At 46.7% G+C, this 27,459-nt stretch overlaps 1 protein-coding gene across 1 annotated transcript; it reads left to right on the top strand.

Annotated features, from left to right (window-relative positions):
• On the top strand, positions 1-27,242 carry DUSP10 (dual specificity phosphatase 10). The gene is made up of 4 exons (XM_065632327.1): positions 1-86; positions 1,764-2,603; positions 22,658-23,035; positions 25,944-27,242. Exons 2-4 carry the CDS (start codon positions 1,808-1,810, stop codon positions 26,207-26,209), a joined length of 1,440 nt encoding a protein of 479 aa, XP_065488399.1. The 5' UTR covers positions 1-86; positions 1,764-1,807; the 3' UTR covers positions 26,210-27,242.
• The last annotated feature ends 217 nt before the right edge of the window (positions 27,243-27,459 follow it).

Genomic DNA, 27,459 nt, shown 5'->3' with positions numbered 1-27,459 from the left:
GCGCGGGGCGGGCGGCTGCGGGGCAGCGGGCGCGAGACGCAGCGGCGGCCGCGCGGGGCCGCGACGCGCCGGGCCGGAGCGCGCCGGTGAGTGCGGGCGGAGCGGAGCGCGGAGCGGAGCGGCGGGCAGAGCGGGGGCTGCGGGAGCCCGGGCACGGTTGCCGCCGAAGGGGCACCGGCTCGGCCCGGGGCACCGGCTCGGCCCGGTGTGCCCGCGCTCGGCGGCCGCGGGTGCCTGCGCTCGGGGGTAAAACTTCAGTTTTCCCACTTCTCTGCTGCTTTTCTGTTCTTTTCCCCGTCCCCGGCTGGAGGAGCTGCGTTATTTGTCTCGTTTACTTAATTTTTTTGAAACTGCATCAGGCGAAGGCGCTCAGGGTTTGTTTATCCTTTTTTTTCCTAAACAGCCGAAAAGAGCGAAGGGAGGTTCGGGAAAGCAGGAGGCTGGAAAACCTCCCGGGTGAGCCGCCGCCGGGGCCGCTCCGCCCGGCCCCCGGAGCTCCGCCGCCGCCGGGCGGGTGCGTCGCGGCACCTTCCCTCGCTGCGGAGGTGCCCGCGGGTCTGCCCCGGTGGCTGTTGTGCGTGGGGAGAAAGCATCCTGCGGGCCGCCCCGGGAGCGGGTCTGGCTACTCGGGATGGGGCATCTCCGTGCCGGTTGTCGGCGGGCCCGGTGCAAGGCTGAGTGGGGAGGAGAATGGGTGTTGCAAGCGCTCGTTCGGTTTTGGGGCTTTGGTGGAGTTGGCGAAGTTGCTGCTAGGATGTGTTTTCCAGCGGAAGCCTCAGCGGCTCCGAAAGTTGCTGTGAAAGAGGGGGCACCGTCTGGGCTTTCTGAGGTTGTTTTGCTTTTGTTGTTTTCCTTTTCTCCCGAGTGGAAAGAGGGATTTTTCTAATCCTGTGTGCTGTCTCCTAGCAAATGGCAAGTTGGGCATGCAGTGACCTTGGCTGGGGTGGAGGGGACCCCTCTTTCTAGAAAGGTGTGAAATGTGCTGGAGAGGAGACAACTACTCTGGGACTGCTGTAGAGCAGCAGCCTTCCTGGGCCTGGAGCTGGGGGTTTAACAGGGGCTAGATTAACCTCTCCAGCGGGAGAATGGAAGCGCAAGAGCAAACTTACTTTTTGTAAAGATCTCCAGAACCTAATTTTCCTGGTTTCTGTTTAGCTTTGTGGTGTTATTTTTTTTGTTTATGGTTTTTTGTTTGTTTGGTCTTTTGTGTGTGTGGTGTTTGGTTGGTTTTTAGCTTTATGTGTTTAAGTGTGTAACTGTTTTGGAGAATTTATTCACAAGCTAGTTTTATTCTAGCTTGCTGGAAAAGTTGCATATCTCCACTGACACATTCAGCTCTTGCGCGTTCCTCCCAGTAGCAGAGTCAACCCAGTACTTGCTTCCCGTGCAGTGAGCAACGGGAACAAGAGAACGTGCCTCTCTGTCGTTATCAGTTGCATGCCTGGGGTTTCGGAATAGCTCAGCACCATCTGCATGTAGACAAATGCCTCCTCCTGGGTAGCGCTGCACAGTCCAGGCTGGTTGCGTGTGTTCCGCGTGCCACGTGCACAAATGCAGGTTGCCGAAGTATTTGCTGAAGGACTCAGAAAGGGTTTTTAGCTACTACTGTGAGCTGACAACTGTCAGAAAGAGTTGTTAGTTTGTTACCTGTGGGTAACGGGTGTTGGCAAAGTAAGTTGCTGTGTCTGTAGGCTTGTGTGACTTCATGGTCTGTTTTCATCACCTATTTCTTCCTGTTCCCCCTCCCTTTTTCTATTTTGCAGGGTGATCTTGAGTTCTTCTTAACTTGCTAGTGCTCAGCCTCCTCATGCCTCCATCTCCTTTAGACGACAGGGTAGTAGTGGCACTTTCGAGGCCTGTGAGACCTCAGGATCTTAACCTTTGTTTAGACTCTAGCTATCTCGAATCTGCCTCTTCTGCCGGTGAGAGCCACTCCAGTCTGCTCAGCGCAGCTGTCGTGTCCCTAAAGACTGCTAATCTCACGTATATGCCCTCATCCAACGGCTCTGCACGCTCCCTGAGTTGTGGATGCAGCAGTGCCAGTTGCTGCACTGTGGCAACGTACGACAAGGACACTCAGGCCCAAACTCAAGCGAGCACCAGCAGCACCAGAGCCGCCGCCGCCTGCCCTGCCAGCCAAATGGTCAACAGCAATGAGAACGCCGGCAGCTTGAGCCCGCTGGGCGGAGTGGGGAGCCCAGTCTCAGGCACCACCAAGCAACTCGCTAGCATCAAAATAATTTACCCCAATGATCTGGCGAAGAAGATGACCAAATGCAGCAAGAGCCACCAACAGAACCAAGGGCCTGTCATCATCGACTGCAGGCCGTTCATGGAGTATAATAAGAGCCACATTCAAGGGGCTGTCCACATTAACTGTTCCGACAAAATTAGCCGGAGAAGGCTCCAGCAGGGTAAGATCACAGTCTTGGACTTGATCTCCTGCCGGGAAGGCAAGGACTCCTTCAAGAGGATCTTTTCCAAAGAAATCATAGTTTATGATGAGAATACCAATGAGCCAAGCAGAGTAATGCCTTCCCAGCCACTTCACTTAGTGCTGGAGTCACTCAAGAGAGAAGGCAAGGAACCCCTAGTCCTAAAAGGTAATCTTCCTCTTTCCCTATGTGTAACCTCATGGTCTGCTTTGCAGTCTCTGGATTCTGCTGTCAGCTTTGCCGATGGCTGAATTTTCAAAGCGTTTGTTTATTTCTAGGCAGGCCTGTGTGCCTCGAGTTACTGATGGCAAAGCAAGTGTTTTCCATGAATGCGGGGAGATGCTTGCTTTTCTCTGTTGTCCTTGAGTAGCGGAGAGGGTGGGAACTGGAAGGAGGAGGAAATGTGCTTCCTGGTGTCTGTCTGTGCAGACAAAGAATTTCCCCCAGTGCCTTCTCTGAGTATTTATAGTCCAAGGGGCAGAGGTCCAGAGGGGTATACTTCACTTTTAGCTCATCAGACTGACCTTTACTTAGCAGCCTTATTTTAGTCCGTATAAAACTGAACTCGGAGGTGCTGGAGATGGGCAGTGGGAAAGCAGAAGTGAGGAGGAAGGATGAGAGGGGCCACTTGCTCTGAGGCATTGCATCATGGACCAGTCAGCAAAACCTGAGGAGCAGTCAAGCCTTGTTTTGGTGGTCTGAGATCAGAATAATGGACAGAGGGAGATACTTTGTCTGAAAAGTGATCTGAAAGTGTTATGTTTACATGTATACCTACTTACATATGTATATGGCTTTCCTGTAAAGGCTTCTGTTTTAATGTGGTGGTTGGTCTATCCCTCAATGCTCTGGAGGAAGTGAGCTCCACCAATTAAGGCAGTATCCAAGGACACTTCCCTTTCTTCACTTGATTCTGTAGCCTCTGTTTATAACAGTGCTGCCCTGCTGATTGAATCTCCTTTTCCTTGGGCGTTTACGCCATTGGCAGACACCAGCTGTGACATGGAGAAACTACAGAAGGATTTGTTGCTTGGCTCATACTGTATGTATTTAATTCACTTAATTTTTCTGTACAGCTTACTACTAACCTGTACAACATGGCAGATGAATGGATTGGGCCGATAGTTCATCCCCTTTCTTCTATGTAGTCTTGGAGCTTTACAGGAGCTAAGGGTCCTGTGAGACCTCTGTTGGGTGTGTCCTGTGGAAGCTTAAAATTGCACTAAACTTTTTTCTTGCTCCCAGCAAGTGTATGGTCATGCTGGGTTTACTTTGATGATTGCTACAGGCTTCTGGTGTGCTCTTACTGATTCTCTAAGATCGTGGTGGTACCCTTAATGTGTTTAAAAAAAAAAAAAAAAAGGCACCAAATAAACCCCCAAAAAACCCAAACCCATGAGATTCTTTGGAAGGTGAGGTTACAACTGAAGTTCTGTGTTTCTTGCTGTAGTCGTTCTGTCGTACGGCCCTTACAACTTAGATACGTGGTTGTAGTCTTCAAGGCTTCCTGTCTTTAGAGAAGTGGGATGCTGAGGGTGTCTTCCCTCTGTGTTTCTCCGAACACACTGAAGCTCCTGTGGACCTCAGACTGGCAGTTTTTCAGTACCTGGAGGAAGAGGCCCTGGCCGAGGTGGAGCCACAGAGCTGTAGCTGGGCAGCACCGAGGTGTCGGGTTGTGTGGGCAGCCCCTTCTCCCACCTTCCAGCGCCAGTTGCCGCCCCTGGCTGCCGTGCTGGGTTTAACTGAGCGCTTGTGGGGTTCCTTGGGCCATTTTTTTGTTTTCAACCCCTGAGAAGTTGTTAGCGTCTGCCTCAAAGATCTGCTTAGCAGAAATCACGTTCCTCAGACCGTTCTGCCAACAGATCCGGAAGGGTGCTAGAAGATAGAGGAAGCCCAAGTCCTTTTGTTTTTTGGATGTAGTGATCAGCTGGGCCAGAGCAGACCTCACCTGGGGCACGTGTAACCAGGAGCTTCCCCATCACCCTAACTCCCCTCCATTGAAGCGGAGCTCGAACTGGGGTCGAATGCCATCGAGCATGGAATAAAGCAGTGTTTAGGAAGGCTGCGGTTAAGTTTCTGAGCCAGAGGAGCGGTGCTGGCGCTCATTATTTAGTTTCACTTGTCAGATAGCGTTTTTTCCATCATGCTTTAGCACCCAGGAGCTGGTGCGTACACACCCCTGGGTTCAGGCACCAAAATGAAACCCGGGGGGGTAGCTGGAGAGCCCTCTTAGCCTCCACTTGTTATTTCGGGCCATTTCTCTCGCTCGCTGCAATCTGGCCCTAAGTTATTGCTGGCCCATCTGATTCCCCCGTGTTGTGTTTGCAAACACTGGTTGCTAGCCTGGCCGTCCAAGTTTATGTCCCCCTGATCCGGTGCCACCTTCTCCATGTTTGGTGCTGCCTGTCAGCCCGCGGCCCCGTTGCTGTTTTCGTGGCAGGGTGTCGTGTTGTGGGGCGAATCCGATCGGCAAAGCCAAGGCTTGAGTTACGGCTTTGGCTTACAGCGCGCTGGGGCAGTGACGTGGCCCCGTGTGCATTTAGGTTTTAGGTGCTTGAGTCTTTTTAAAGTAGCGGAGAAACTTTGTGCGGTTTCCAAAGGCCAGGCTGTGATCTATAGATAAATGTATGTATGGGGCACCTTATTAGGCTCAAGTTAAAAAGAGATGGCCTGATTTCTTTATAATGTAGCAGACTAATATATAAACTAGCACTGTGACAAGGCAGTGTTGGGGGTCTTGTATGCTGTGGTGCAGGGAGATTTTAAGACCTCTGTTCTTCCCTTCCTATGACTCTTTGCTGCCTCCTTTAATATAGAGCATTTTTTGGTCATAAATACAACATTTGCATAATTTTGATTTAAGGCCTTTAGAAGCAACAATTTGCTTATTTCTGTGTTCACAAGGCATGACAGCACTTGAGACAGGCATGACTCCCCTGTTCTTACAAAATCAAAAGAGGAAAGAGAAAAAAACCATGTACTTCACAGTGCTGCTACACAGCGTCTAGAAGCCTAATCTGTCAGGGCTGAAGCTGCTGCTCAGCCTGTTTGTATACAAAATAGGAAGAAGTCATGTTTTCCCCCCACTGCACCCACATACCCTTGTGCTAGACCATGTTATTGCATGCTTACTGAAACCTAAAGGCCTCCCTTTTTGTGGATGCTTCTTTGTTGTCGTCGGTGTTGCTTAGTTTTGGGAGAAGATGAGGAAAAAACAGTGACGTGAGCCCAGCATCCCTTCTGCTTGAGGTGAGTGGCAAAGCTGTTGCTGAATTTGGGGAAGGTGAGCATGGCGGTGCAGACCTGGGCTGGCTCAGCAGCCCTGCTCCTTGGCTGGCTTGTGCCCCTCTTCTTTTTTTTTTTTTTCCCTGCAAACCCATCTCTTCTTTCCCTGAGCACTTCAGCTCACAGCAAAAGTGGCCTGGAGCCATGGGGATTTGTGTGCTTGAGTTTGCTGCTGGGACCTAAAAATAGGAAGTGGGAAATTGATTTGCATTCAGATGAAAAGTATTATTTTTACCCAGAATGAAACGTTTAGGTGTGAAGTTGAGCTTTTATTTTCCAAGTTAAATTGAATCTACAAATGTAACAAAAATGAGAAATGGAAGCTTCTGCGTTAATAAATTTTGACAGCTTTTAAGGCATGAAGAGTTGCCTTTGTCTCCCTGGCTGGTGTCTAGTGGTGGTGTCTTCATCCTGCCTGTCCTCCTCTGCCTTTGAGCCCCAGCAGCAGGAGCCTTGTGAACCCCCCAAATCTTGGGTTTAGTTTTCTAGTTTTTAAAGGCTCCTGTGTTTGACTGCAGGGAAACACCGAATGCAAAATCAGGGGTGCAAAACGTAATTTGGTGAATAATCCTTTTTTTTTTTTCTTTTTTCTGTCTGTAAAGTGATAGCTGGACTGCTACAAGGGGGACAGAGAGGAACAGGCTGGTGGCAATAACAACTGGTTGCTTCTCTGTTCTTGTTCCTGATCTGAGAAGCTTATTTATGCTGTGGCTTTCAGTCTTCTCATTGCTCATATAACAGGGAAATAAATGAAGTGGCTTGCTCTCGTTATAGCAGGGAGTATAAGACCTGTCAGCAAACCACTTCATGCTTTCTGCCATGGTCTAAGAATAGCTTCAGATCTCTTACCACACCGAAGTCGCATATCAGCAAAGTTGAAACAACTACAGAGGGACCGAGATGCCTATAAAAGGAGTAAGTGCCTGATTTATGTTGTCCCATGTTTGTGCAAAATGCTATGATCAGCTGCCTTTGGAATACTTGACCTGGTCATAATCTGTTGCAAAGAAATTATTTTTTATTATTATTAATTATATAACTTAACTATGTAGGCGTTACTTTAAGTACTAATGGGATTACACTGCACAAGTGTGTTTGAGAGAGAAACTTGACGTAATGGTCAACAAAACACGTGCCTGGCACTTATTTCCACCAGAGATCTCCACTGAATAATGATTAGGTCATGGTTGTAATAGGGAAATGTGTATTTTTAAGTGTTAAGTAATGCATGTGAAACCTCCAGTGTGTTTAAAACCGTGTTCCTTCTGTGCTGCAGAGGAAATCTGGCCCCATCAGTCACTGGGGAAGAAACTTCTCCTGGCTCTGTTAGGGCTGAGATTTCACCTTCAGTTTTCAGGTTCTGATTGCTGGAGTTTAAAAAGCATGTCTTTCTCCACTGGAATAGATAATCTCATTGGCTGTAACATGTGAAAATCGGTTGTATGTGTCTGTTCCCTTTGCATATAGATAAATTGGGGTAATCGTGTGGTTGGAGACCACAGTCTTTTCTGTAGTCCAGGAGGGATATTTCTACAGAGGAGTGCACCTGTAAACTTAGCCTGTTCAACAGGAATGGGATGTGTAGCATCTCCTCCCAGATGATGGCACCTGGGAGTCCAAAGTGCTGCCTTGCCACAGCGCCTGTCATATTTTAACTGTCATTTCCAAGCAATGACGCTCCCTTGGAAAGAGAGGAACAGGAAAGATTATATACATATATATATGGCGGTGTTTTGTTTTGTTTTTTTGGCGGGGTTTTTGTTTGTTTGTTGGTTGGGGGTTTTTTTGGTGTGTGGTGTTTTTTGTTTGGTTTTTTTTTAGCTTTACAGCTTCTTAGACCTTTGGAAACCAAACTACGAATCAAGAAGCAAAGCGTTATGTATCTCTCATGCTTGTAAAGAAAAATCTGGCTCCAGCTCTGTTTAAACTGGGGGGACATCCCCTGCAATGTTCCTGGTAGGCAGGCGTTGGGCTGTAATTAGCCCAGTGCCTCCTGTGCTGCCCTTGCCCTGTCAAAGGTGAGACACTTCACTAGTAAAATCTTTATGGAGTTGCTTGTTGGTGTGTCTTCTGGCTTTTTATTCTTAAGGTGAGCACAGCCTTTTTGAGAGACTCAGCGTGGAGGAATAGATGTATTTGAGGTCTGAGTGGCATCTGGATGTTAACTAATAGAGTTTTTTGGAGGTTTTCTAGGACTCGTAGATGGGCTGTTTTCCTCCAAAGCAGTAGCAAATGTTCTTACTACACTTGAGAGCACGAAAGTTTTTAGTGAGATTACCTTGGCTTTACAATGCCTTTTGAAGCAAGGGATCAGCCATTGTCTTTGGACTATGACTCTTTCTTTACTCTGTAAAAAGCCACATTATAATTTTTTAAAGGAATTTATGCAAGCAACTCCGAAGTGAAGAAATGCCATAAATAGGAGCAGCATGCACACAATCTTAGCATTTTTCTGTTTTGCATGTTTACCAGCCAACCAGGAGAGAAATACTTCTCAAATATTCAGCGTGGTCTTGCAGGACTATAGAAGCCAGGCTGTTTAAAGAAATAGATTGTGGTAATCTATGAAGATGACCTAATGCATTGTCCCTTCGCGAGTAAGATAAGATTGTGTGTGGTGCCTTGGCCTTGTTGGGAAGTCTGTGGTGGGCCTGTGAGAGGGCTGGCTACAGAAATCAAAAGGCTGACCTGAATTATCGCGAGCGGTTGTTTGCCTGGAGCTTCGTTTCTAGATACTCACCTGAATCTTCAGTGTTTTTTAAAACACCTCTGTACTGTAAAAACTAAAATTCTTTTTGAGGTTCTTGTTATCACAAAGGTGTTTGGTGACCTGAGGCTTGAAGAAGAGCGGTGGGTATCATGGATGTCACCTTTCCCCTCCTCCCCTAAAAGTCAGAGCTGGCAAAGAGCGCTGTCGAGAGGAGGCTGGATAAAGGTCTTGAGCATTGCGCTTGCTTCTGCTTCAGCTGGCGGGTCTTCCAGGTGGCTGCCTCTCACCTGCTCTTGATGCAATGAATGGCGGTGGTGACGGTGGTAAAGCTCATGTGCGCACCAGAGCTTTTGGGTTTGGCCACCAGCCCTGACTGTGCCTCTCAACGCACCCTGTGTGGAGGCAGAACAGGGGGGCTGCTGTGAGCAGGTGGGGCTCGGTGGAGTTATTTCTGCAGCTGGAAAGTCCTGGGGTGCTCGTGGTTTCTGCGTGGGGTGGCCGATCGATGCTTCAGGAGTGAAGCTGCAGGGTTGGTTTTGGTGTTTTGTTTTGTTTTTTTTTTTTAAATGCCTTGTGACTCTTTAGTACAGGAAACTATTTGCTTCAATTAATATCTATGATTAAGACAACTGCACATCTGGAAGCGTCTCAGCCCACTGGAGGTTGGTTTTGGTGTGTCTTCCCCTGCTCTGGAAGATGTTGCTTCCCCAGGAGCGTGTGTCTCTTCAGAAGGTGGTCTCTGACTTGGTTCTGGACCTGTGCAGCAGCTTTTCAGGGCTTGAAGGAGAGGAGAGGAGAGATGGGAGAAGTGTATCTTCCACGTGGTACAGAGAAGGGGTAATCTGGCTAGAAGGATAATTCTGTGCCTAGATAGCAGGGCTGTCTCAGGGCCAGGAGAGCTCTGGCCAAGGCCCTTCAATGGTTATTCTCCCTCTCTGACTGAGCACACACAACAGACTTTTTGTGAGGCCTTGGACAAGTCATTTTAACCTGTCTGTGTTTTCTTTTCCTGTCTTCTGCGCTGTTTGTAACACTGATCTTGTCTCTCTTGTTGTGATCAGTGTTAAGTGTGGCTCATCCAGGTTCACCCACCGTCACGGCAGTGCCTGGAACGCCGCAGCTGCCTCTTGCAGAAAGTTGGAGAGAGGCTTGGAAGCACCCTCTTCCCCTCCTCCCGCAACAGCACGTCTTTGCGAAATGATAAACTGTAGGCTCTGATTTGCCTGCAGGGTGTTTTTGTTCTTTTAAAAACTTAAAATTCATTTTCATGTTTTTCTCTGCTTGGGTGAGCAGGTTACCTTTTTTCTAAAGGAAAGCTCCACTCCCAGTGAAGAAACCAAGATCCAGGAGGGGCAAAAGCTTGTGATCTCCTGGCACTTGTTTTTAGTGGTGTCCCTAAGAGCGTGTCCCAGGGCAGTGCATGCAGAGATACCTGAGCCAGCAAGTCTGTGGGGAGCAACTGGGATCTTGTAGGTCGTGATAGGACAAGGGATGATAGCTTTAAACTGAAAGACGGTAGATCTAGATTAGATATAAGGTAGAAATTGTTCACTAGGTGGGTGGTGAGGTGCTGGCACAGGCTGCCCAGAGAGGTGGTAGATGCCCCATCCCTGGAGACATTCAAGGCCAGGCTGGATGGGGCTTTGAGCAACTTGTTCTGGTGGAAGGTGTCCATGCCCATGGCAGGGAGGTTGGAACTAGATGATCTTTGAGGTCCCTTCCAACCCAAACCATTCCTTGATTTTATGATTCTAGGTCTGGTTGCCACCTAGTCCCTCTTGGCCTGAAGGAGTGAGCTTCTGATTTCTGCTGCTTGGGGCAACGTGAGCCTTGTTGAGCTCAGCTACACCCACAGCTCTCTTAGCTGGGGTCCAGCCAGCTCATGTGTCCCTGAGCTGGGCTGTCCTCACCGGAGGGATCTGGGGTGACTATAAATCTGTCATCACCTTCTGCTGGGGGGACATGAATGTGCTCAGTGGGTGGGTGGGCTTGGGAGCTACTGTTTCTGCTAGGGTTAGATGCTGCTTTGCATGTGTGCATCACTCTGTTTCTAAGGTGATGGCTTTGAGGGAGGAAATTGGAAAAAAATAAATTATTTAAGAAAAGTGATGTGAACGTGTTGATTCCACCTCTTTTACTATGCTTTAGCTTTAGAAAGCCTAGAGTGAGCCTGAGTTAATTTCTACTTAATTTGCTGCAACAGAGAAGAACTGCTTTTAATTAAAGGTAATAAAAAGTAGAACAAATGTTACTCCTTGTCCACACATGAATTGTCATATATATATATATATATATATATATATTTTTTTTTTTTTTACAATGGCTTAGAGATTTGGAAAAAAGAAGATAACTTCTAAACTTCTGCCATATTGAGTGAATTGGTTGTCTCCAGTTTATTGTGCCAAAGTGTGACATCAAGCTTTATGAAAACAGTTGACCAATAATGTTTTAAAGCAAAAGCTATTATTGGAGCAGTTGACCTGTACTGTGTTGGTGATGGGCTCTAATTCTTCTTGGTCTCTGCTAAAATAGACTCTGTTCAGTTGATGGAAACTAAGAATAAGCCTTTTGCCACTGCTTAGAATTTGCAGGCGTGTTTTAGGTACTAAACGCACTTAATGATTGTTTAATGTGAGGTTAATCTTGGGTTCGTAGGTGGTTGTGTTAGTTCTGTAAGGCAGCATGACAGCTCTGAGAGGTAACACACTGTTTATGCTTCCTGGGAAACATTAGCGTTAACTCACCTGTGGAGACAAAGAGACTCAGGTTGGTTTTGATCTGGCTGAAGAGATTCCTTGTTTGATTGTTATTTAGGTCTGGATGCTGTAAATCTGATTCTCTCTCCTTTTTTTTTTTTTGGTGGTCTTCTCTCGAGTATATGGCTACAAGCTGGGTCAACTTTCTGTTGCTTTTTGGGGGTTTTAGGGTCTAGCCTTGTCTCTCTGACAATTAGGATTGTGATTCAAGAAGTTTCTGACAATGTGGGGGCTGGCTTGTACCATGCTACTTCCAGTAGTTTGCTGCTTTTAATTTTGGACAGCGTGGCACTGGGATGTGTCAAGAGAGCAACCTTTACTTTCTCTGGGTTTTCTTCATGTGCTTTGAAATTGCCTTGGAAAGTGTCAAATCAGAGCCAGATATCATTTCTAGCCAAAAGCACAGAACCTCTTAACTTTAAAAAGAGTTTAGATCCAGCAGGGATGGATGGCACTCCCAGTCGCTGGTGTGGTGTATCAGCACACTGTTTTCCTTTCATATTAATGCAAATGTTGCTGGTGTTTCTGACGTGGAGGAACAGTGGTTTGGACTGGAAAAAAGCCTGTGCTTATCCTCGGGAGAAACAAAGCAGCCTGCTCTCTTGTTAGAAAGAACCCGTCCTGAAGAGGTTGCCCTTAAAAGGGTAGAGTGAATAAATGGATGGCTGAAACATGAAAATGTCAGTGTTCTCTAAAACACGTGAATTAAAACAGAAATGTCCACTCCTACGTATCTGGGGCGACAGATGTCTGACACAGTGCCAGGGCTCTTCTGCCTCTTCAGACGTGCCGAGCCAAAGCCCTCTGCGCTGTGCTGGTGTCCTGGCTGTCCCCAGGCCAAGTGGGCCAGGTGCTCGAGAGATGGACCTGGCGATGGGCAGCGAGAGAACTGGTAACAGGTTAAAAAAAAAAACCAAAACAAAACAAACTGAACCTGGTGTTTTGGGCAAATCTGGTCTGCTCTACCTCTGTCTGTGGAAACAGACTTGTAGCTCTTTGTCAATATAAAACCATTTGTGGTATCTTTATTGCATCAAAATAGTTTATGTTCCCTCCCCCCCTCACTTCCCTTGCCTCCTTTGTACATAGCTTTAGCATTTCTCGATGACCTTTTTGTTAATATGATTTCCAGTGGGAGCATTTCACAGTAGAAATATGTATTCCTTCAGGGTTTACGCTGACATTTCCAGTGATTATTTAATTGGGCTTCATGTTAGCCTGCATCCCCACGGGAACGCATACTTTTGCTATGAGAAGTTGTAATGTGTCTAATTTTGAGTTTCTGCTATAAATGTTTGCCCTCCAGGGAGAGTAAGTCCAGTCCTCATCTGTCACTGCAGAATCATCACCGTAGTGTGTTTGGGATGTGTGGTTTCTTGTCTTGTTCCTAATCGCATTGTTGTATAGCTTAATCCTTATACCAATCCAGAGCAGGCCTTCTCTTCTTTCACCTTCCTGACCGTTCCCCAAGGATAACTCAGCTCTTTGAATGATACTGTCATGTGGCTTATTTTCCTGTGAATACTTTTTTTTTCTCCTTTCAAATGTGTAGATTCTGCATTCACTCAACGTAGGGGGATTTCCAGTTGCAAGCTGGAACCGCTGTCTTGATTTCAGAGATACGGTCTGAAAGTATTCACAGTGGCTTCTTGACAGGCTGCTAAATAGTCCAGAAGTTAGTGACATCTCTTGGAAAAGCTGGTGGGTAAGGTACGGAATGGATGTGTGGGACTTGCGTGTGTGGCCTGCGCCCAAAACTTAGGGTCTAAGTTAAAACGAAGTTTAAGACAAAAATCCCAAACTGAAATCCCAAGAAAGGTTAAGTAGCAGCAGGCTGAAATATTGTGCTGGTTTGACTGAAAATGAGTTAATTTTCTTCATGCAGTTAGAAACCTTTCTTTTTCATAGGTAGCACAGTCATTATTTGGTCTTAGTTTGAGAACAAGAGAACACACCGGGACAGAGTTAATGTTTTTAATTGCTCTGGTTTGAGAGCCAAGGATGTTCTGAGTGCTCTGCCCACAGGTGTGAGGCATCGAGGAAGGGAAGCATAGATGGGGCAGAGCTTGACTGACATCCAGGCTGATCAATGAGAGTATTCCGTGCCATCAGCATCATGCTTCAGATTTAAGGAGGGTCAAGATCTTCCAGTGCCCCCTTGCTTCTTCACCTTCTTTGCTCTTTTTGTCGGAGCTGGGAGAGTTCTGTTTGGGACTTTCATTAGTTCAGCCTTTCGCCATCCTGCCGTTTGCAGAGGCCTCTGGGCCTTTCTGCCTTTTTCCTGTTTTCTTCTCTCTCTGGGACCAGGTGCTGCTTTCCTGGAAGTAGCTGCTTGGTGTGGACAGAGGTGGTGAGGAATTGCATTGATTATCTTTTATATTCTATTTCTATTTTATATATATATTTACTAGCAGTGTATTATTATTTTTTATTAAACTGTGTTTATCTCAATCCAAGTTTTTCTCTTCCCTTTAGATTCTCCCCCATATTTTGGGGGGCGGAGAGGAGGGTGAGTGAGTGGCTATTGTCGTTATGTTGCTAGCTTGGGTTAAACCATGACAAATATATTTATATGTGTGTATATATATGGTTTGTTTTTTAATTGGAACTAATGCTGGGTGATCTGGGGTTCTTCAGCCTGGAGAAGAGAAGGCTCCAGGGAGACTTTATTGTGCTTAAAAGAGACCTATGAGAAAGATGGGGACAGTTTTTAGCAGGGCCTGTTGCGACAGGACAAAGGGTGATGGTTTTAAACTAAAGGAGGGGAGATTCAGGCTAGACATGAGGAAGAAATTTTATTACAATGAGGGTGGTAAATACTGAAGCAGGTTGCCCAGAGAGGTGGTGGATGCCCCATCCCTGGAGACATTCCAGGCCAGGCCGGACGGGGCTCTGAGCAACCTGATCTGGTTGAAGATGTCCCTGCTCATTGCAGGGGGGTTGGACTAAGGAACTTTGTAGGTCCCTTCCAACGCGAACTATTCTGTGATCCGGTTGTACTTAGAAGAGGAAAAGTGAAGGGGCGAGAGCTGATGGTGGAAAGAAGCAAGCTGTGTGTTGAGGTGTGGAAGGCATTGGGGCTGAGAACGTGGCTGAGAGCAAGTGTTGGTGAGGCAGGAGGAGCTGAGTGGAGCTGGGCAGAGCCAGCATCTCTGGCAGGGGAAGGGGTTTTCTGTGACCTCTCTCCTGGGACGTGTCCCTGGGCAGCCAGCTGCTCTATACCTGATGTCAAAGTGTGCAGGTTGATGAGACCAGGGACTGCGAAGGCCAGTGGGAGAGGATGTGCTGTGCCAAGTGGCATGAGCCGTAGCGAGATGAAGTTGGAAATAACATGCAAACGTGCATGCATGTGCCGCAGTGTGGACGGGAAACCTTTCCTCTTTATCTGGCGTCATGCTCTTGACTTCTAAAGGGACCTCAAAGCGGTTGTGTCAAGGATGTGCTTGTAACTCCTCAAGGCCAGAATTTGTGTACAAACCGAGCTCTCAGGATAGTTCCCACATGGAAAAAAACTGACCTTGCAAGTTCTCTGGAGTGCAGGGGTTTGCCTGTTTTTGAAGTGCTGTTGGCAGCTCGATTTAGAGGGAGAGACTAAATTAGATTGAGTGTATCGAGGTGGAAGCTGTGCATTGTGAACTATGTTTACTTTTACTATTTTTTGTTTGCTTTAAGCTTAATCTTTTGCGGCAAGGCTGATGCTGAATGCCGTGTGGGTGACAGGGAAAGAAACCCTGCAATGGGTCTTCTGAACCTCCTGCAGACAGGTGAGAAATATGCTTGCAGGACCAGAAAGTCAGATCTATTCTACTTGCTAGTAGCAATAGAAGTAGAAAAACCTTTGGTTGTGCCTTTGATTTTTGGAAAATAGAGGGCCAATGTAGGTTTTTGATGTAAATGTGGATACTTCTGTTGTAAAAGTATGGGATTTTTCTTTTTTTATTTTCCCCCCTTTAACAGCAGGAATGGTAATGTGTAAAGCAGTCCTGGTGTCACTGTGGTCTCCTTGTACTGCAGAAGGATGGGCTCCCCTCTGTTGTGGGCTTAACCTCACATAAATCTCCCTCCAGTGTTTTAAAAACAAAGAACGAACAAAAAAACAAGCCACAACTTCCTTGAAATCAAAGGAGCAACTTCTAGTGTCACCTGGGTGAGCGTGGTCTGATAGATTCCCCACCCCTTTTGACAGAAGGGAGTTGCCTTTCTCATCTCAGCTTCCCGCTGTGTGGGCCAAATACAATATTTTCAACCATGCTGAGCTTCCTACAGGAGTGAGGGCAAGCCCTGAGTGCTGCTCAGCAGCAGCTGTGGTGAGGAGGACATCTGTCTCAGAGTAGGAACGCCTCTACGATGACCTGCTTGGATTAGTCCTGTTGTTCTAGAAGAGGTGTGGGAAGCACAGTTCTTTGCCACAGTGAGTGGAGCCCTGCGTGGGCAAGGAAAGTGGCTGTCTTGTGGTGTTTAGGAAGCTTGGGCATCCCTTCTTTCAGCACCTCAGGATGAACAGAGAATGATCCCCAGTATGGACTATGAGCCATCTTTGCTATGGCTGAAGTGGTGCCAGCAACAGCTGTGGGAAGTGTGGTGGCCAGATCTTCCACTGTGAGGTGGTTTTAGCTCTTGTGCTCTATAGGTGCACCCCCAGTGTCTGCTGTGCCCTCCTTGCTAGTGCCTTTGGTACCCGGTAGACCTGCCCCTGCTTGATGCTGAGTACTGCATAAGAAATATGGAGAGTTAAGGACTTCGCTCTTTCTTTTACTTATTCTATAGCATCTGGTGGTATTAGCGATAAGGTGGTGGGCTTTAAATTTGGCTATGTCCTATATACAAGATCTTTTGTGCACAGCCATAAACTTCTGTAGACATGGCTGTGTTGGTCAGTGGTATAAAGAGATGGTCTGGGTGGTTGTCCACATCCTGAGGGTGGATCTGGCCTATATGGGCTGAATTCTGCTTCAGCCTGTACAGCTCCTTTTTTCCTTGGTGGAAGCAAGCAAGCTGTGATGAATTTGTTGCTAAAAGTGAACCTGTGCCAGATGGGGAGTGGTACCTCTGTGCTCACTGGTTCTTGTTCCATGGGAAAGCAGGCATCCCATAGACCTGTGACCTGGGGACAAGACCTTGTCTCCGAATAAGCTCGCCCAGCTTCAGCCCTCTGTAAACCTGTCATGTGAAGGTCAGCACAAGGAAAGTGATGCTGCCTGCCCATAGGGACGGTAACCTGAGCCAGAGGGAAAGAATATGTGACATTAATGAAAGAAGATAAGCACGGTGCTCAAAGGTAAGTGCATCTCGCTCGAGCATGGTGCTACAGTCCACAGCATGACCTGCTGTGGTGCAGGAGCTGCCCGAATGCTGGCAATAAAGCAGGGGTGGCTCAGCACCAACATACCACCCTGCAGTGGGACCTCCGGGCACCACTGGTGGCACAGCACAGGGCTGGCCCCAAACTCTCCTGCATGGGTGGGAAAAGGGTGCAACACCAGGTGGGTAAAGCAGCTGGCAGTACCTGGCCGCTATTTTTACGTGCCAGAGTCACATTTGCTTAACCTTGAGGCATCCTGCACTTTGAATCAACTTGACACAAAGTCATCTGTTCATTAATAACACAGGAGCAGTTTAATTGTTGTCTTAGTGGAAAAATACATGAGGCTGTCATCAGCTGTTGCTTCTGGCAGTGCTTTTCTGAAGTAATGTAAATAAATGAGGTCACAGGTTTAAAGGAACAGGCTGTACTTGCACAAATTCAAAGTGTCATCTTAAACAGATATACACTGGTTTTCTGAATGTCTCCATCCTGTGCCCCAAATTATAGCTGTAACATTTTGACCTTAAACACACTCAAATGCTGTCACAGGAGCTCGGTTTGCTGTGTTGGTGCTGACAGGGTACATGTCAAGTGGGTGTTTTAAAACTTGGCTTTGTTCCTGAGCGAGTGAAGTTTTTGGTGGCGAGAACCCCAGTATTGCTGAATTTTCTGCTGTTCCCCCCACGAGAGCCCAGCAATTCAAGAGTAAGGGAAGTTACAGACTGAACATCCCTTCTGCTGATACCTCACAGTATCCTGGGATTTCTGCTCTTTTTGCGCATGTGTGTGTGTGGGGTGGGTGGTTTGGTTTTTTTTTTGAGATGGCTTTGTGGTATTGTAATCGAGGATGAGCAGATCCAGAAATCTGCCCGGACAGCTTTGAAAGCTGCATAAAAGGTCTGTTTGTCTCCCAGGACCACGTGTTCTGTCTAAATGTGGATCCTGCATCTGCAGTCTGTCATGTATAAAAATATGTTCCTGTTTGTAATTGTAGCGGGAACACCCAGTACCTGCCCCGCTCAGAACAAAGTATGGCCTTGCTGATGAGGTAATGCAAAGGTATTGCTTTATGGTGAGGGTATTTCATGGTAACTGCCTCTCTGTATACTCTCTTACTATAGGGGGAACAAGGTCACTTAATCCCTTTACTGTGGGGTAACAGCCTGTTTCCAGATAGGAAACATATTGCAAATTACCGAAACATATTTCAGATTACCAAGACATACTGTAAACCCACATCCTGGTTTGTTTATAGTCACGCATCCATAGAACAGCAGTGACAGTTGAAAGAGGTGCCAAAGAAGACACAGAGAAAGAGGGCAGGTGTTACTGTGCTACTGGTACTTTAATTCTCAATCTTCTCTTCACAAACAACAACAAAAAAAAAATCACAAAAATAAAATGTGTGTAGGTAAGGTTTGTTTTTCTTGCTTTCTTTGAAGATTAGTGTTTCTATTGCAAGGTCACGGTCCCTTGTAAAAGCCGGTTGCCTAGTTTCTGCTGTACCTTTTGTGCCTGTTTGCATTGTGTTTGCCCTCTTCCGATGGTAAATGACAGAGGCCCTGTTTGGCATGGTTTTTATGCAAGCGCCATACTGCTTGTCTTTTTTTTTGTTTGTTCAGAGCTGCTCTGGCTCCTGTCCAGCTGCTCACCTGGCCTCTTGGTGCTGGTGCAAGCCCCGGGCTCCTGGGTGGCTTTGGAGCTGAGAAATCTGTCTGCAGCTGCTGCCCGGGTGCTGCTCAGCAGGAGATTTTGAGGAGCATTAAGTGACATGTTGATGGGCAGATGGCTGCAAAGAACTTGAACAAACAAGCATGAATAGCTGGAGCACATACAGTGCTGACTTGAGACTTCCTCCAAGTTTTGAGGTCTTGTACAATCTGAAGTCTGTTGTCGCTCACTAACTGTTCTGGCAGGGCAGGATGTCACACAGTGATAAGTGCAAACGTATCTGGCTCTTGCATCAGTGGTGAGCAAAATCCCTTGATCTTCTGTTGTGTTCCACTAGATTGTAGGCAAGGCCATCTGCTGTGAAGGGTCCTGCTTCATTGATTCATTTCCCTATGGAAGAAATACCTTGGGTTCCCCACTGCGCTGGGCATCTTTGCGTGTCCATCTTCATTGGGATTTGGGTATGTTCAGCCCCCTGAAAGCCTGCTTGGCAGCTGTTTTGGAGCAGAGCATGCACAAAAGCACTTGGTATGTTCTCTGCATCCATGCGTGGGCTGCATCAAACTGGCTGGGGCAGTTCAGGCTTTTTGCTGTGCTTTGGTTATTAAAGCTCTGTGGTGTGTTTAAAGCTAGAAGAGACAGGTTACAAGCATGACATTCTGTAGAAGTGAATGTTGGTGGCTTATCTAGCTGCTGGCATTTTGGTTTGTCGCTGAAGGTGGTGACACCGTTGAGTTGAGGCTTTGTGGCCATTGTTCAGACCGCAGTGCTGTGCATGCTAGTAGTCTTTCCTGGTAGATGCATTATATTATTGCCTCTCTGCTTAGGCTGCCCTTATATAGTGAAGGCTTTTTGTGTATTACAAATAGCAGCTGAAAAGCTGCTTTTAAAATACAGCTTACTTTTATGCTTTTAGGCTTCTGCCAGGTTGTGCTTCTCCACACCCCTGTTACTGCCTTCTGTAGTGCTTCCTTCATGCCCCAGCTTTGGGAAGGCCTGAGCAGCTTCCACCACAAAGCAGCTTCTGTTACAACCACGAGTGGAGTCTCTGCCCCATGCCTTGAGCTTCCTCGTGGTCTGGAGTTGCTGTCAATAGCAGTGATATGTCTTGGTCATTGCTGAGTTTAATGAATCAGCTCTTTAGACTAGGCTTGCAGTAGCTGTGTGTTGGCCTCCTCTCTGCTTACACCATGTTCTCTCCCCCGCTGCACAAAGACTTTAAATGCTGGTATAGCAGCTGCCTGACAAAGGAATACAGATGCACTTGAGTACCTCGTATGTCATGTTTACCTTCATGTGGAAAGCCCATCCCTCTTTCTGACTGGTCATAATGAACTTCGCGTGGACCTTTTTTGGGAAGTAGTCTCAAACTTTAGAAAAACATGAGCATTATGCATGCATGAGCTCCACTTAAATTACGCTGGTGCCTCATAAATCAGCTAGGAGGAAGGATCGTGTGTGGTGAGCATGGTGGGAGTAGATTAAGGGAACAGGCCTTACAAGGTGTCTGGATCATGTTTTGGGACCTGCATGACTTGTATGGCTGTGCAGATCTAAGCTAAGCTCCTGCTGTTGGCTTCAGAGCTCAGCTGCCCTCCATGACTGCATCTTGCTGCTTCCTTTCTGGGTACCAGTGTTCTCATCCAGTCCTCCCTTGCTCGTGTCCCTGAGCCTGTCAGGTTAGTAATCCTCTTCCCAGTAACGTGTTGTTTCAGAGACACTTGCTCTGAGAGCTGCTTGGGTATGGTACTTTCAATATTGCTTGAACTGACTTTTTAACTCCCTACCCACATGAGAGAGGAGAACAAGGAGAAGGAGTATGTGGACTGACATTAGGAAAGATGACCTCTTCACTGGCAAATGTCAGGAAAGAAATTGTGGATGAGGCTATTATATGCTTGGGTACTCACTTGTTTTGGCATCTTCCACATGGCATATTTGGGGTTGCCTTCCCATCCTTTGACCTGATACTCCTGCTGGAGTGGTGGGGATTGCCCTGTACCCTTTGGATACAGTGATAACAGAGGAGTGCTGCACAATGTAATAGGTTTCTTGTCCTTCCTGTTCTCATCTGCTGGACCAAAGCTTATGCTGAGGAAGAGTTGGTAACAGGAGTAATGGTGTCTTCTGGCCAACAGGGCAGGCAGAGGCCCCGAAAGGAGGACATAGGTGGTGAGGAAAGAGCTTGCTGTAGACTCTCCAGCTCTGCTGTCTCTTACAAGGCAGCTGGTGAAGCAGGATGGTGTCTGCCACACCATCAGCATATCTGCACCTGAGGGATGAAGCTACCTCTGCCTATGGCCACTTACTCCCAGAAGGCTGAAGGAGAGATGGAAAATGAGTGGTGGCTCTGGAGTCACTAAAGCAACTGATTTTTTTTTTTTCCTCTTCTTTCAGGGGTTTTCTTTGGAATCCAAGTATGCTCTGGTTATTGCTTAATATTTAAGCTGAATGGATTGCTTGCCTACACAGAAGGATGGGGGTGTGAGTTAGGGCTTAGTCTTTAGCTCAAACTCTAAGCTGGGGCTGTTGGTTTGGATGAGACTTCAGACATTTTAGCTTGGGGACCATAGTCTTGTTATTTTCTTGAGCAGACTGAGATGACTTCTCAGACCCTGTCAAGGCCAGGTGCTGCAGTTGGCTGTCAAGCTCTGATTTTTTTTTTTTTTTTGTCCTTGTTCTTCCTTCTATCCTGCTCCTCTGTTATAACAACTTAGTGAGAGGCAGATCTGTTTGCTCTCTGTCCTGTAGTCAGCGAGGTAGGGGGAATACTCTGTATTTTGTGGGCAATTCAAGGATTTCTGGGAAAATTAGTCACTAGCTGCATGTGAAGGACAGAAGTCTGGACATTAAAAATTGCACTTGTTAGAGGGGCTCAGATGGTTGTAACCTCCTCTGCGTTTCTCGTGCTCATCGAGTACTGCGTGGGGCACAGAGATGGCCCTGGGTGGGTCCCACCCTGTGGACAGACACACAGACATTTGGAGCTGCAGTACTCAGGACATAGGCATCAAAGCCCTTTGCTGTGTCTGATCCAGAGCCCGTGTGACAGCATGTTTTGCTCTCTTCTAAAATCTTCCTGTGCTAGAAGAGCATGTAAAAGACAAATAACTTTTTTATTTTTTTTTCTATTTTTTAAAATAACATTATTGGGATGGTGACATTCAGCATTAATTTTGGCTAGTGTAGCTCTTTCTAGTAACTTCAGCGTAGCTCTCCCCCTTCCTGGGATTTTTTTTTTTGTTTTTTTTGGCTCGCATTTAACAAAGTGCAATTGAGTCTGAACACTTGGCCCGTCTCAATGCGTTGCATGACTCCAAGCATCCCGGTGCAACACAAACGTGCGCTTTTTTTTTTTGCGGGCGAGGCAGGGGGGAATATGCGGCTGCGTTTCTCCTCTTTCCGCCTTTTTCTTTCGGGGGAGCCACCTGTTAGCATTACATCAGCGGCTCCCAGGAACGCGGCCTCCGACCAAAGGCCTTACACAAAGTAGTTCTTCTTGTATTGTTTGCGCTCAGAGAGCTGATGTCATGCCAGCTGATGTCATTGTGTGCTTTGTGTAATCGCTATGGAAACCGGGCAGGTGGGGAGCCTGGGGCTGATGTAATTGCCGAATGAGGTGTAGAAAGAAGGTCTGCTTTTCTTGCTCCAGTTCTGTGGAGCCGCCCTCCTGAGGGGAGGAAAAAAAAAAATTAAAAAAAAAAAAAAAGGGTGGAAATGCTGCTTGAAAAAAAACCCAGCAAAACGTGCAATAGAGCCAGCGGAGGCACAAGCCAAAAAAAAAAATTGCTTCTCTCTCCCCCTTGGATCCATTTCACAATCCATATTAATGTCCTAAAAATAACTCTTGTTAGATATTTTCAAGCAACCTGGGGCAGAAAAAGAACTGTTTGCCACATGTTAGGTGAGCACCCTGGTTGCTGTTAGGTTACGAGGAGCGGTTTGTTTTGGCCGCACAAGTGCGTTTGTACCGATGCCCAGAGCAATGCCCCTGCTCGGCGAGCTGGGTGGGGGGAAGCCCTGGGGGGCCAATCTGCTGTGAACAGGTAAAGCTGAAAGACCGTCCCAGCTGGCTCACTGCTCTCTTCTGGTGTGCTGCGAGCCTGTTTGCTCATAGTTTTGGCAATATTTTCCTTCTTGGAAAAATGCCTTTTGTTGTGTGGTTTGTTTTTTTTTTTTTTTTAACTCCCTTCTGCCTTCTCCCATGGGCTCGTAGGTGAGGCAGCCCCTGCATGCTGGTGCACAGACACACGTTTGTGAGCCTGTTTCTTGGCACCGCCAGCCTCGTGGAGGGCGATGTGTGCCGTCGATTCCTGCCACCCTTGCTGTTGGTGGCCATGCCCAGCATCGGTCACTGCGATAGCTGTGGTGGTGGGGACAACAGAACCAGCTCCAGTCCTGGTGGCACCAGCATGTGCTGTGAAGAAAGGTGGGTCCAAAGCATCACTGACCTGGGGGCGTGTAACCAAAATGTCTGCTCGGTCTCTCTTCCCAGGAGGACTCAGCGGTTTCAAGCAGAACCACGAAAACCTCTGCGATAACTCCCTCCAGCTGCAAGAGTGCCCAGAGGGGGGAGGAGGGGGCGGCGCGTCCGCCGTGCCCCCCACGCTACCTCAGTCCATCCCCACCACGCCGGACATTGAGAACGCTGAGCTCACCCCCATCCTGCCCTTCCTCTTCCTCGGAAACGAGCATGACGCTCAGGACTTGGAGAAAATGCAGAGGTTGAACATCGGCTACGTAATCAATGTGACCACCCACCTGCCCCTGTACCACTATGAGAAAGGCCTGTTCAACTACAAGCGGCTCCCGGCCACTGACAGCAACAAGCAGAATCTCAGGCAGTATTTTGAAGAGGCTTTTGAGTTCATTGGTAATTACCCTTGACTGGAAATACTCCTGTATTTTTTTTTTTTACCTGTTGTAAGAATCTAGAGTGAATTTTATGCTTTGCTAACTACCCTGAAGGCTGTGTAAGGCCTTATTTACTTTTGTTCAGGTTGTCAGAAATGCTGAGCATCTCATGTTTCTACTTATTCTCATCTCTAGTGCATCCAGTTAAGTAGCCTGGCGGTATGATTTTATCCATTGATAGTGATGCCTCTAGGCCTTGAAATTCAGGAAACCCCACAAAACCGAGAGTGGTGTCACCCCTTCTTCCTGATTCTTTTGCATTCCTAGTCTCCACAGTGGCTTCCAGCCAACTTTTCATAGTAACTATTTTTAATCATGGCTGAGTCTTTCCTAACTTAATTTCTTGAGAAAACTGACAAACTTTCACACTTCACTTGTTCTACTCTTAGATTTATAACTTCAGACTGTATGTGTGGATGAGTAGATAGTGATGAAAACTTGTATTAATAAACCTCAAAACCCTGTAGGCTGTGTGAGAGTTGACCACAGCCATGCAGCTCCATCTGGTGTTGGGGAGGCTGCTGAGGAAACAGCCCAGCAACATTGCCCACGCTGCCCTGAAACTCTACAATCCACACAGCACAACCCTCAGCCAGGTTTTGGGGTATATTCAGCTCTGCTTGGTCGTCCTCTTTAGGCAGGGCTGATCAGTGAGGGCATCAACACAGGCTACTGAAAGCTTTTTGAGGGCCTTCTCTTGCCTCTTTCTGGGCACAGCTCCCTGCTGTGCCTTTTGTAGCATGAGTGTGTGTCCTGAGATGTTTTCTGAAATATGCTGGAGTGGGACACAAATGATGTATAATTCTCTTTTTCTCATGCTGAGGCTGGGCTTGTCTCATTTCCAACACCCCAAGCTCAGTAGTGGTGGATGAGACAATGGAAAGTTCTGTGCTGCGACACAGCCTAGGTGGACTTGTTGAAGTGGGCACAGAGCTGTCTTTCTCCCTACCCTTGAATGGTGTTTGTGGCCCTTGAGTCACAGTGTGGGTACGTGGCTCCTCTGAACCCTAAGCCTGCTTGTGCTGGCTCTGTGGGGTTACTCCTGGGCTCAGGAGGGACTGGCCACCAGTCATGGCCCTGGGGCCCAGGGCAGAAGGTCCAAACTCAGTGTATTCTTCCAAACACGTGTCCCTGCTGTCTGGCTGGACAGGTTCTTACTGTTCCAAAGGAGGCAGCTCTTCAGCCTTGTCCATCTGTGTTTGGGTTGGCAGGAGCCATGCAACTTCCATGAAGGTGCGTAGGCAAATAGCTGCTTATGCTGCAGTTTGGATGGAGTGCAGTATTAAAACTTGAGTGAGTCTTGCTGCTGAGAGTTTCTACCAGGAGCCCTTGGGCTTGTCCTCTACAGTGTAGAGGACCAAAGGACCTCTACTTAAAACCAATTTTTCCTTAGTGGTCCTAACCCAACCCCAGCTCTACCAGTAGTGCTGTCAGCTCCCCAGACTGCTGATGCATGGGAAGGTGAATGCCCCTCTTTGAGGGCAAGGGAGAGGGAACCTCACTTTGATTCTTTGGGAGGAAAAGCTGGGTCAAGAAATCCAGTAAAACTTTAAACTTCGAGTTCATCAAGATGGGGAGATGCAGTAGGCTAAGATTACATAGAGAAGCATCAGAACAGCTCTTCAAACCACTAAAAGATAGCGTTTGGCTGATAACCTTACCAAGGGCAGAGAAAGCAGCCTTGCTCTGAAAAAGGTTTAGAAAGTGTTTCAAAGCCCATTTTACTTTCCTTTTTAGTAATTACAGCTTGAGGGTCTGTCTTTGTTTTTAATAAACAAATATTTCTCCATTGAGAGTTTCTTTTCCATAGCAAATTTAGCCAGCTGGGGAAGTAACTATTCAAACCTTTCTCTTCCTCAGGGTAAACTTTAAATTGCATTTGAGATTTGGAAGTGTTTGAATAGCAGATCATTGGCCTGTGTTTCTTTAAATATGTCTGAAAAAAAACCATGACCAAACCCAGGTTTAGGTAAGACTAGAGCCATAGGAAGTGGAATCATGAAAATTTCTCCAGGAATGTGTGTCAAAATGAGTTAAGAGAGTTTCAGCTTTTCGAAATACTAACTGGCAAAAACATCTAGAGGGAAGTTGGCTTCACTTCTGCTTTCACAATACAAGTTGAACGTGTGGGGCAGGATGAACCATACTCTTGGTGGGGTTGGATTCATGCCAAAATTCACAAACTAAATTCATGCTCCTCTTATGGATTAAAACAACATGAATAGATTCAAGTGTCACCACTTGGAAGTTTTATCTCCTGTTTTGAAAGCAAGCTGTGGGAGATGAGTATGGAATGGTAGTGACTCTCTTCCCTCTTTAGTCCTATTAGCATGTAATTCGAGGGACTCTGTCCTCCCTAAATCCTGACCAGGTTGCGCCCCTCTGAGCGGTGTATCTTGGTGGAGAACCTGTGTGTGTGTGATTGTGTATGTGTGGTGTCACTTCCCTCCCTCCTCACCTCGTCCTTTCCCCAGCACTCCCAGCAAGAAGCCCTGGAGGGGCAGCGCTCAGCAGAATGCGATGCTGTGCTTGATTCGCGAAGAGATGGGGATGGTATCCCCACCATCTTTTTCACACCGCTGAAGGTGCCCAAGTCAAAGCACACAGAGCTCGATATGCAGCAAGTGAGGAGTCAGAATTTGAGGCCTCTTTGCCAGCACTGAAGTCTTGCTAAGGTGTAAACTGGATCCAGCTCCTGCTTTTGCAGAGGCACCACAGCGAAGTGCCCCGTTGAAGCTCGTTTCAAGAGTAGCTTTGTGATGAAATAAAAGGACTTCTCATGTTAAGTTATACTTAAGTGCACTGAGCTTTTTCTATTTTTACAACCTGGCAAAAATCTTACTTTCTTCTGTCTTTCTCATTTCCAGAGGAAGCTCATCAGTGTGGAAAAGGTCTCCTCATCCACTGCCAGGCTGGTGTCTCCCGATCTGCCACCATAGTTATCGCGTACTTAATGAAGCACACACGCATGACCATGACGGATGCCTATAAGTTTGTAAAAGGCAAACGACCAATCATTTCCCCTAACCTTAACTTTATGGGGCAGTTACTGGAGTTCGAAGAAGATCTAAACAATGGTGTCACACCGCGAATCCTCACACCAAAGCTGATCGGCGTGGAGACTGTCGTGTGACAGCGAAGCTGCGACAAGGTGGTCAATGAAGGGGTTAACCTATTCTTCACCTGATTGGGGGCAGTGATGGGTGGGTTGTGGGTTTTTCTTTTTAGCTTTCAAGGGGGGTTTTGTGGCAAACTTTTTGAGACTAAAAACCTTTTTTTGTAAGGAAAGGTTTTTAAAAGAGATTCAAGAACTTTGCTGCGTTTGGGATGCTGTTGTGATTTCCTTCCCAGACGCCGGCAGAGCAGGGAGGCGTCAGAGCGAAAGAAGTACTTTTTAAAATCAGAACAGGAAGAAGAAATATTGGGCTTTTTTTTTTCCTTTTTATTTTTCCCTCCTTTCCAGCTACTTGTAGAGTTTATGGTTAAGTAGTCTGTGCAGGTTCATAGACTGAAGAAACCCAAGTTGAAGATGAAACACAAACACCCAAAACAAAGCAGGAAGAAACCTCCCTGAAACATAAGGGCCTTCATTCTGCAAAGGCTTTGCGAAAGATAACCTAGCTAAATGCTCACCAATGCAAAGGAAATTGGAGCAGCTTAAAAAGGCTGCAAGGCACTTTTCACGCTCCTGACTCAAACTAAACAAGGGAAGAAAAAAAAAAGTTTATTTGGCGTGTTTCATGTTCCAGTTCTATTTTTCTATTTTGGGGTGTAGGGTTTTAACAGTAAGGGACTTTGATCATTCTATGCCATATGCCTTCACTGGCTTCTTGTGCAATAATAATTTGGGGTTTATTTTGAGTGTTCAAACCAATTAGAGTTGGCTGCCCACTAATAATATAATAATTTTTCAAGTCTAATAGTGCAATGGCAGCCGGCTTGGTTCAGAAAGGAGAAATGAGAGCAATTATTTCGTTCCTTTATGTGATTTTTTTTGATCCTGGTTACAGTGCCATAAACCTTGTTACATATGTATATCAGAATGTACAAAAATTGAGAACGAGCAAAGTTTATTTAAAAATATTTTTCGCACAAAATATTGGTGTGTTTCAGTTGTCTATGTAAAAAAAATAATTTGATTATAAAACAAAAAATCTTTTGGAAAATGTGTGTCCTTTTATTTCTTTAGCAATTTTCCATTTTCTTTCTATGGGATGGGGTTTTATTCTGTTGTGTTTTGTTCTGGATTTTTTGTTGCAGTGTACATCTCCCTTTGACAAAACTGATCTCTCTCGTTTGGCATCCCCTCTTCAGTGTTTCGTTCCTGTCCTCTGCTGGTGGAACATGTTTTCTTTATTTTCTACTGTACTTTTGCATCCTTCA

The sequence above is a fragment of the Caloenas nicobarica genome, chromosome 3 (assembly GCF_036013445.1).
Source record: "Caloenas nicobarica isolate bCalNic1 chromosome 3, bCalNic1.hap1, whole genome shotgun sequence".
In the NCBI taxonomy this organism is placed as follows: Eukaryota; Metazoa; Chordata; class Aves; order Columbiformes; family Columbidae; genus Caloenas; species Caloenas nicobarica.
This window is presented reverse-complemented; position numbering and strand designations above follow the sequence as displayed.

Coding starts and splice junctions, on each gene's coding strand:
- DUSP10 (XM_065632327.1), top strand. CDS start 1,808: ATGCCTCCATCTCCTTTAGACGACAGGGTAGTAGTGGCACTTTCGAGG. Junction 2,604..22,657: donor GGAACCCCTAGTCCTAAAAG/GTAATCTTCCTC, acceptor CTCTCTTCCCAG/GAGGACTCAGCGGTTTCAAG. Junction 23,036..25,943: donor AGAGGCTTTTGAGTTCATTG/GTAATTACCCTT, acceptor TCTCATTTCCAG/AGGAAGCTCATCAGTGTGGA.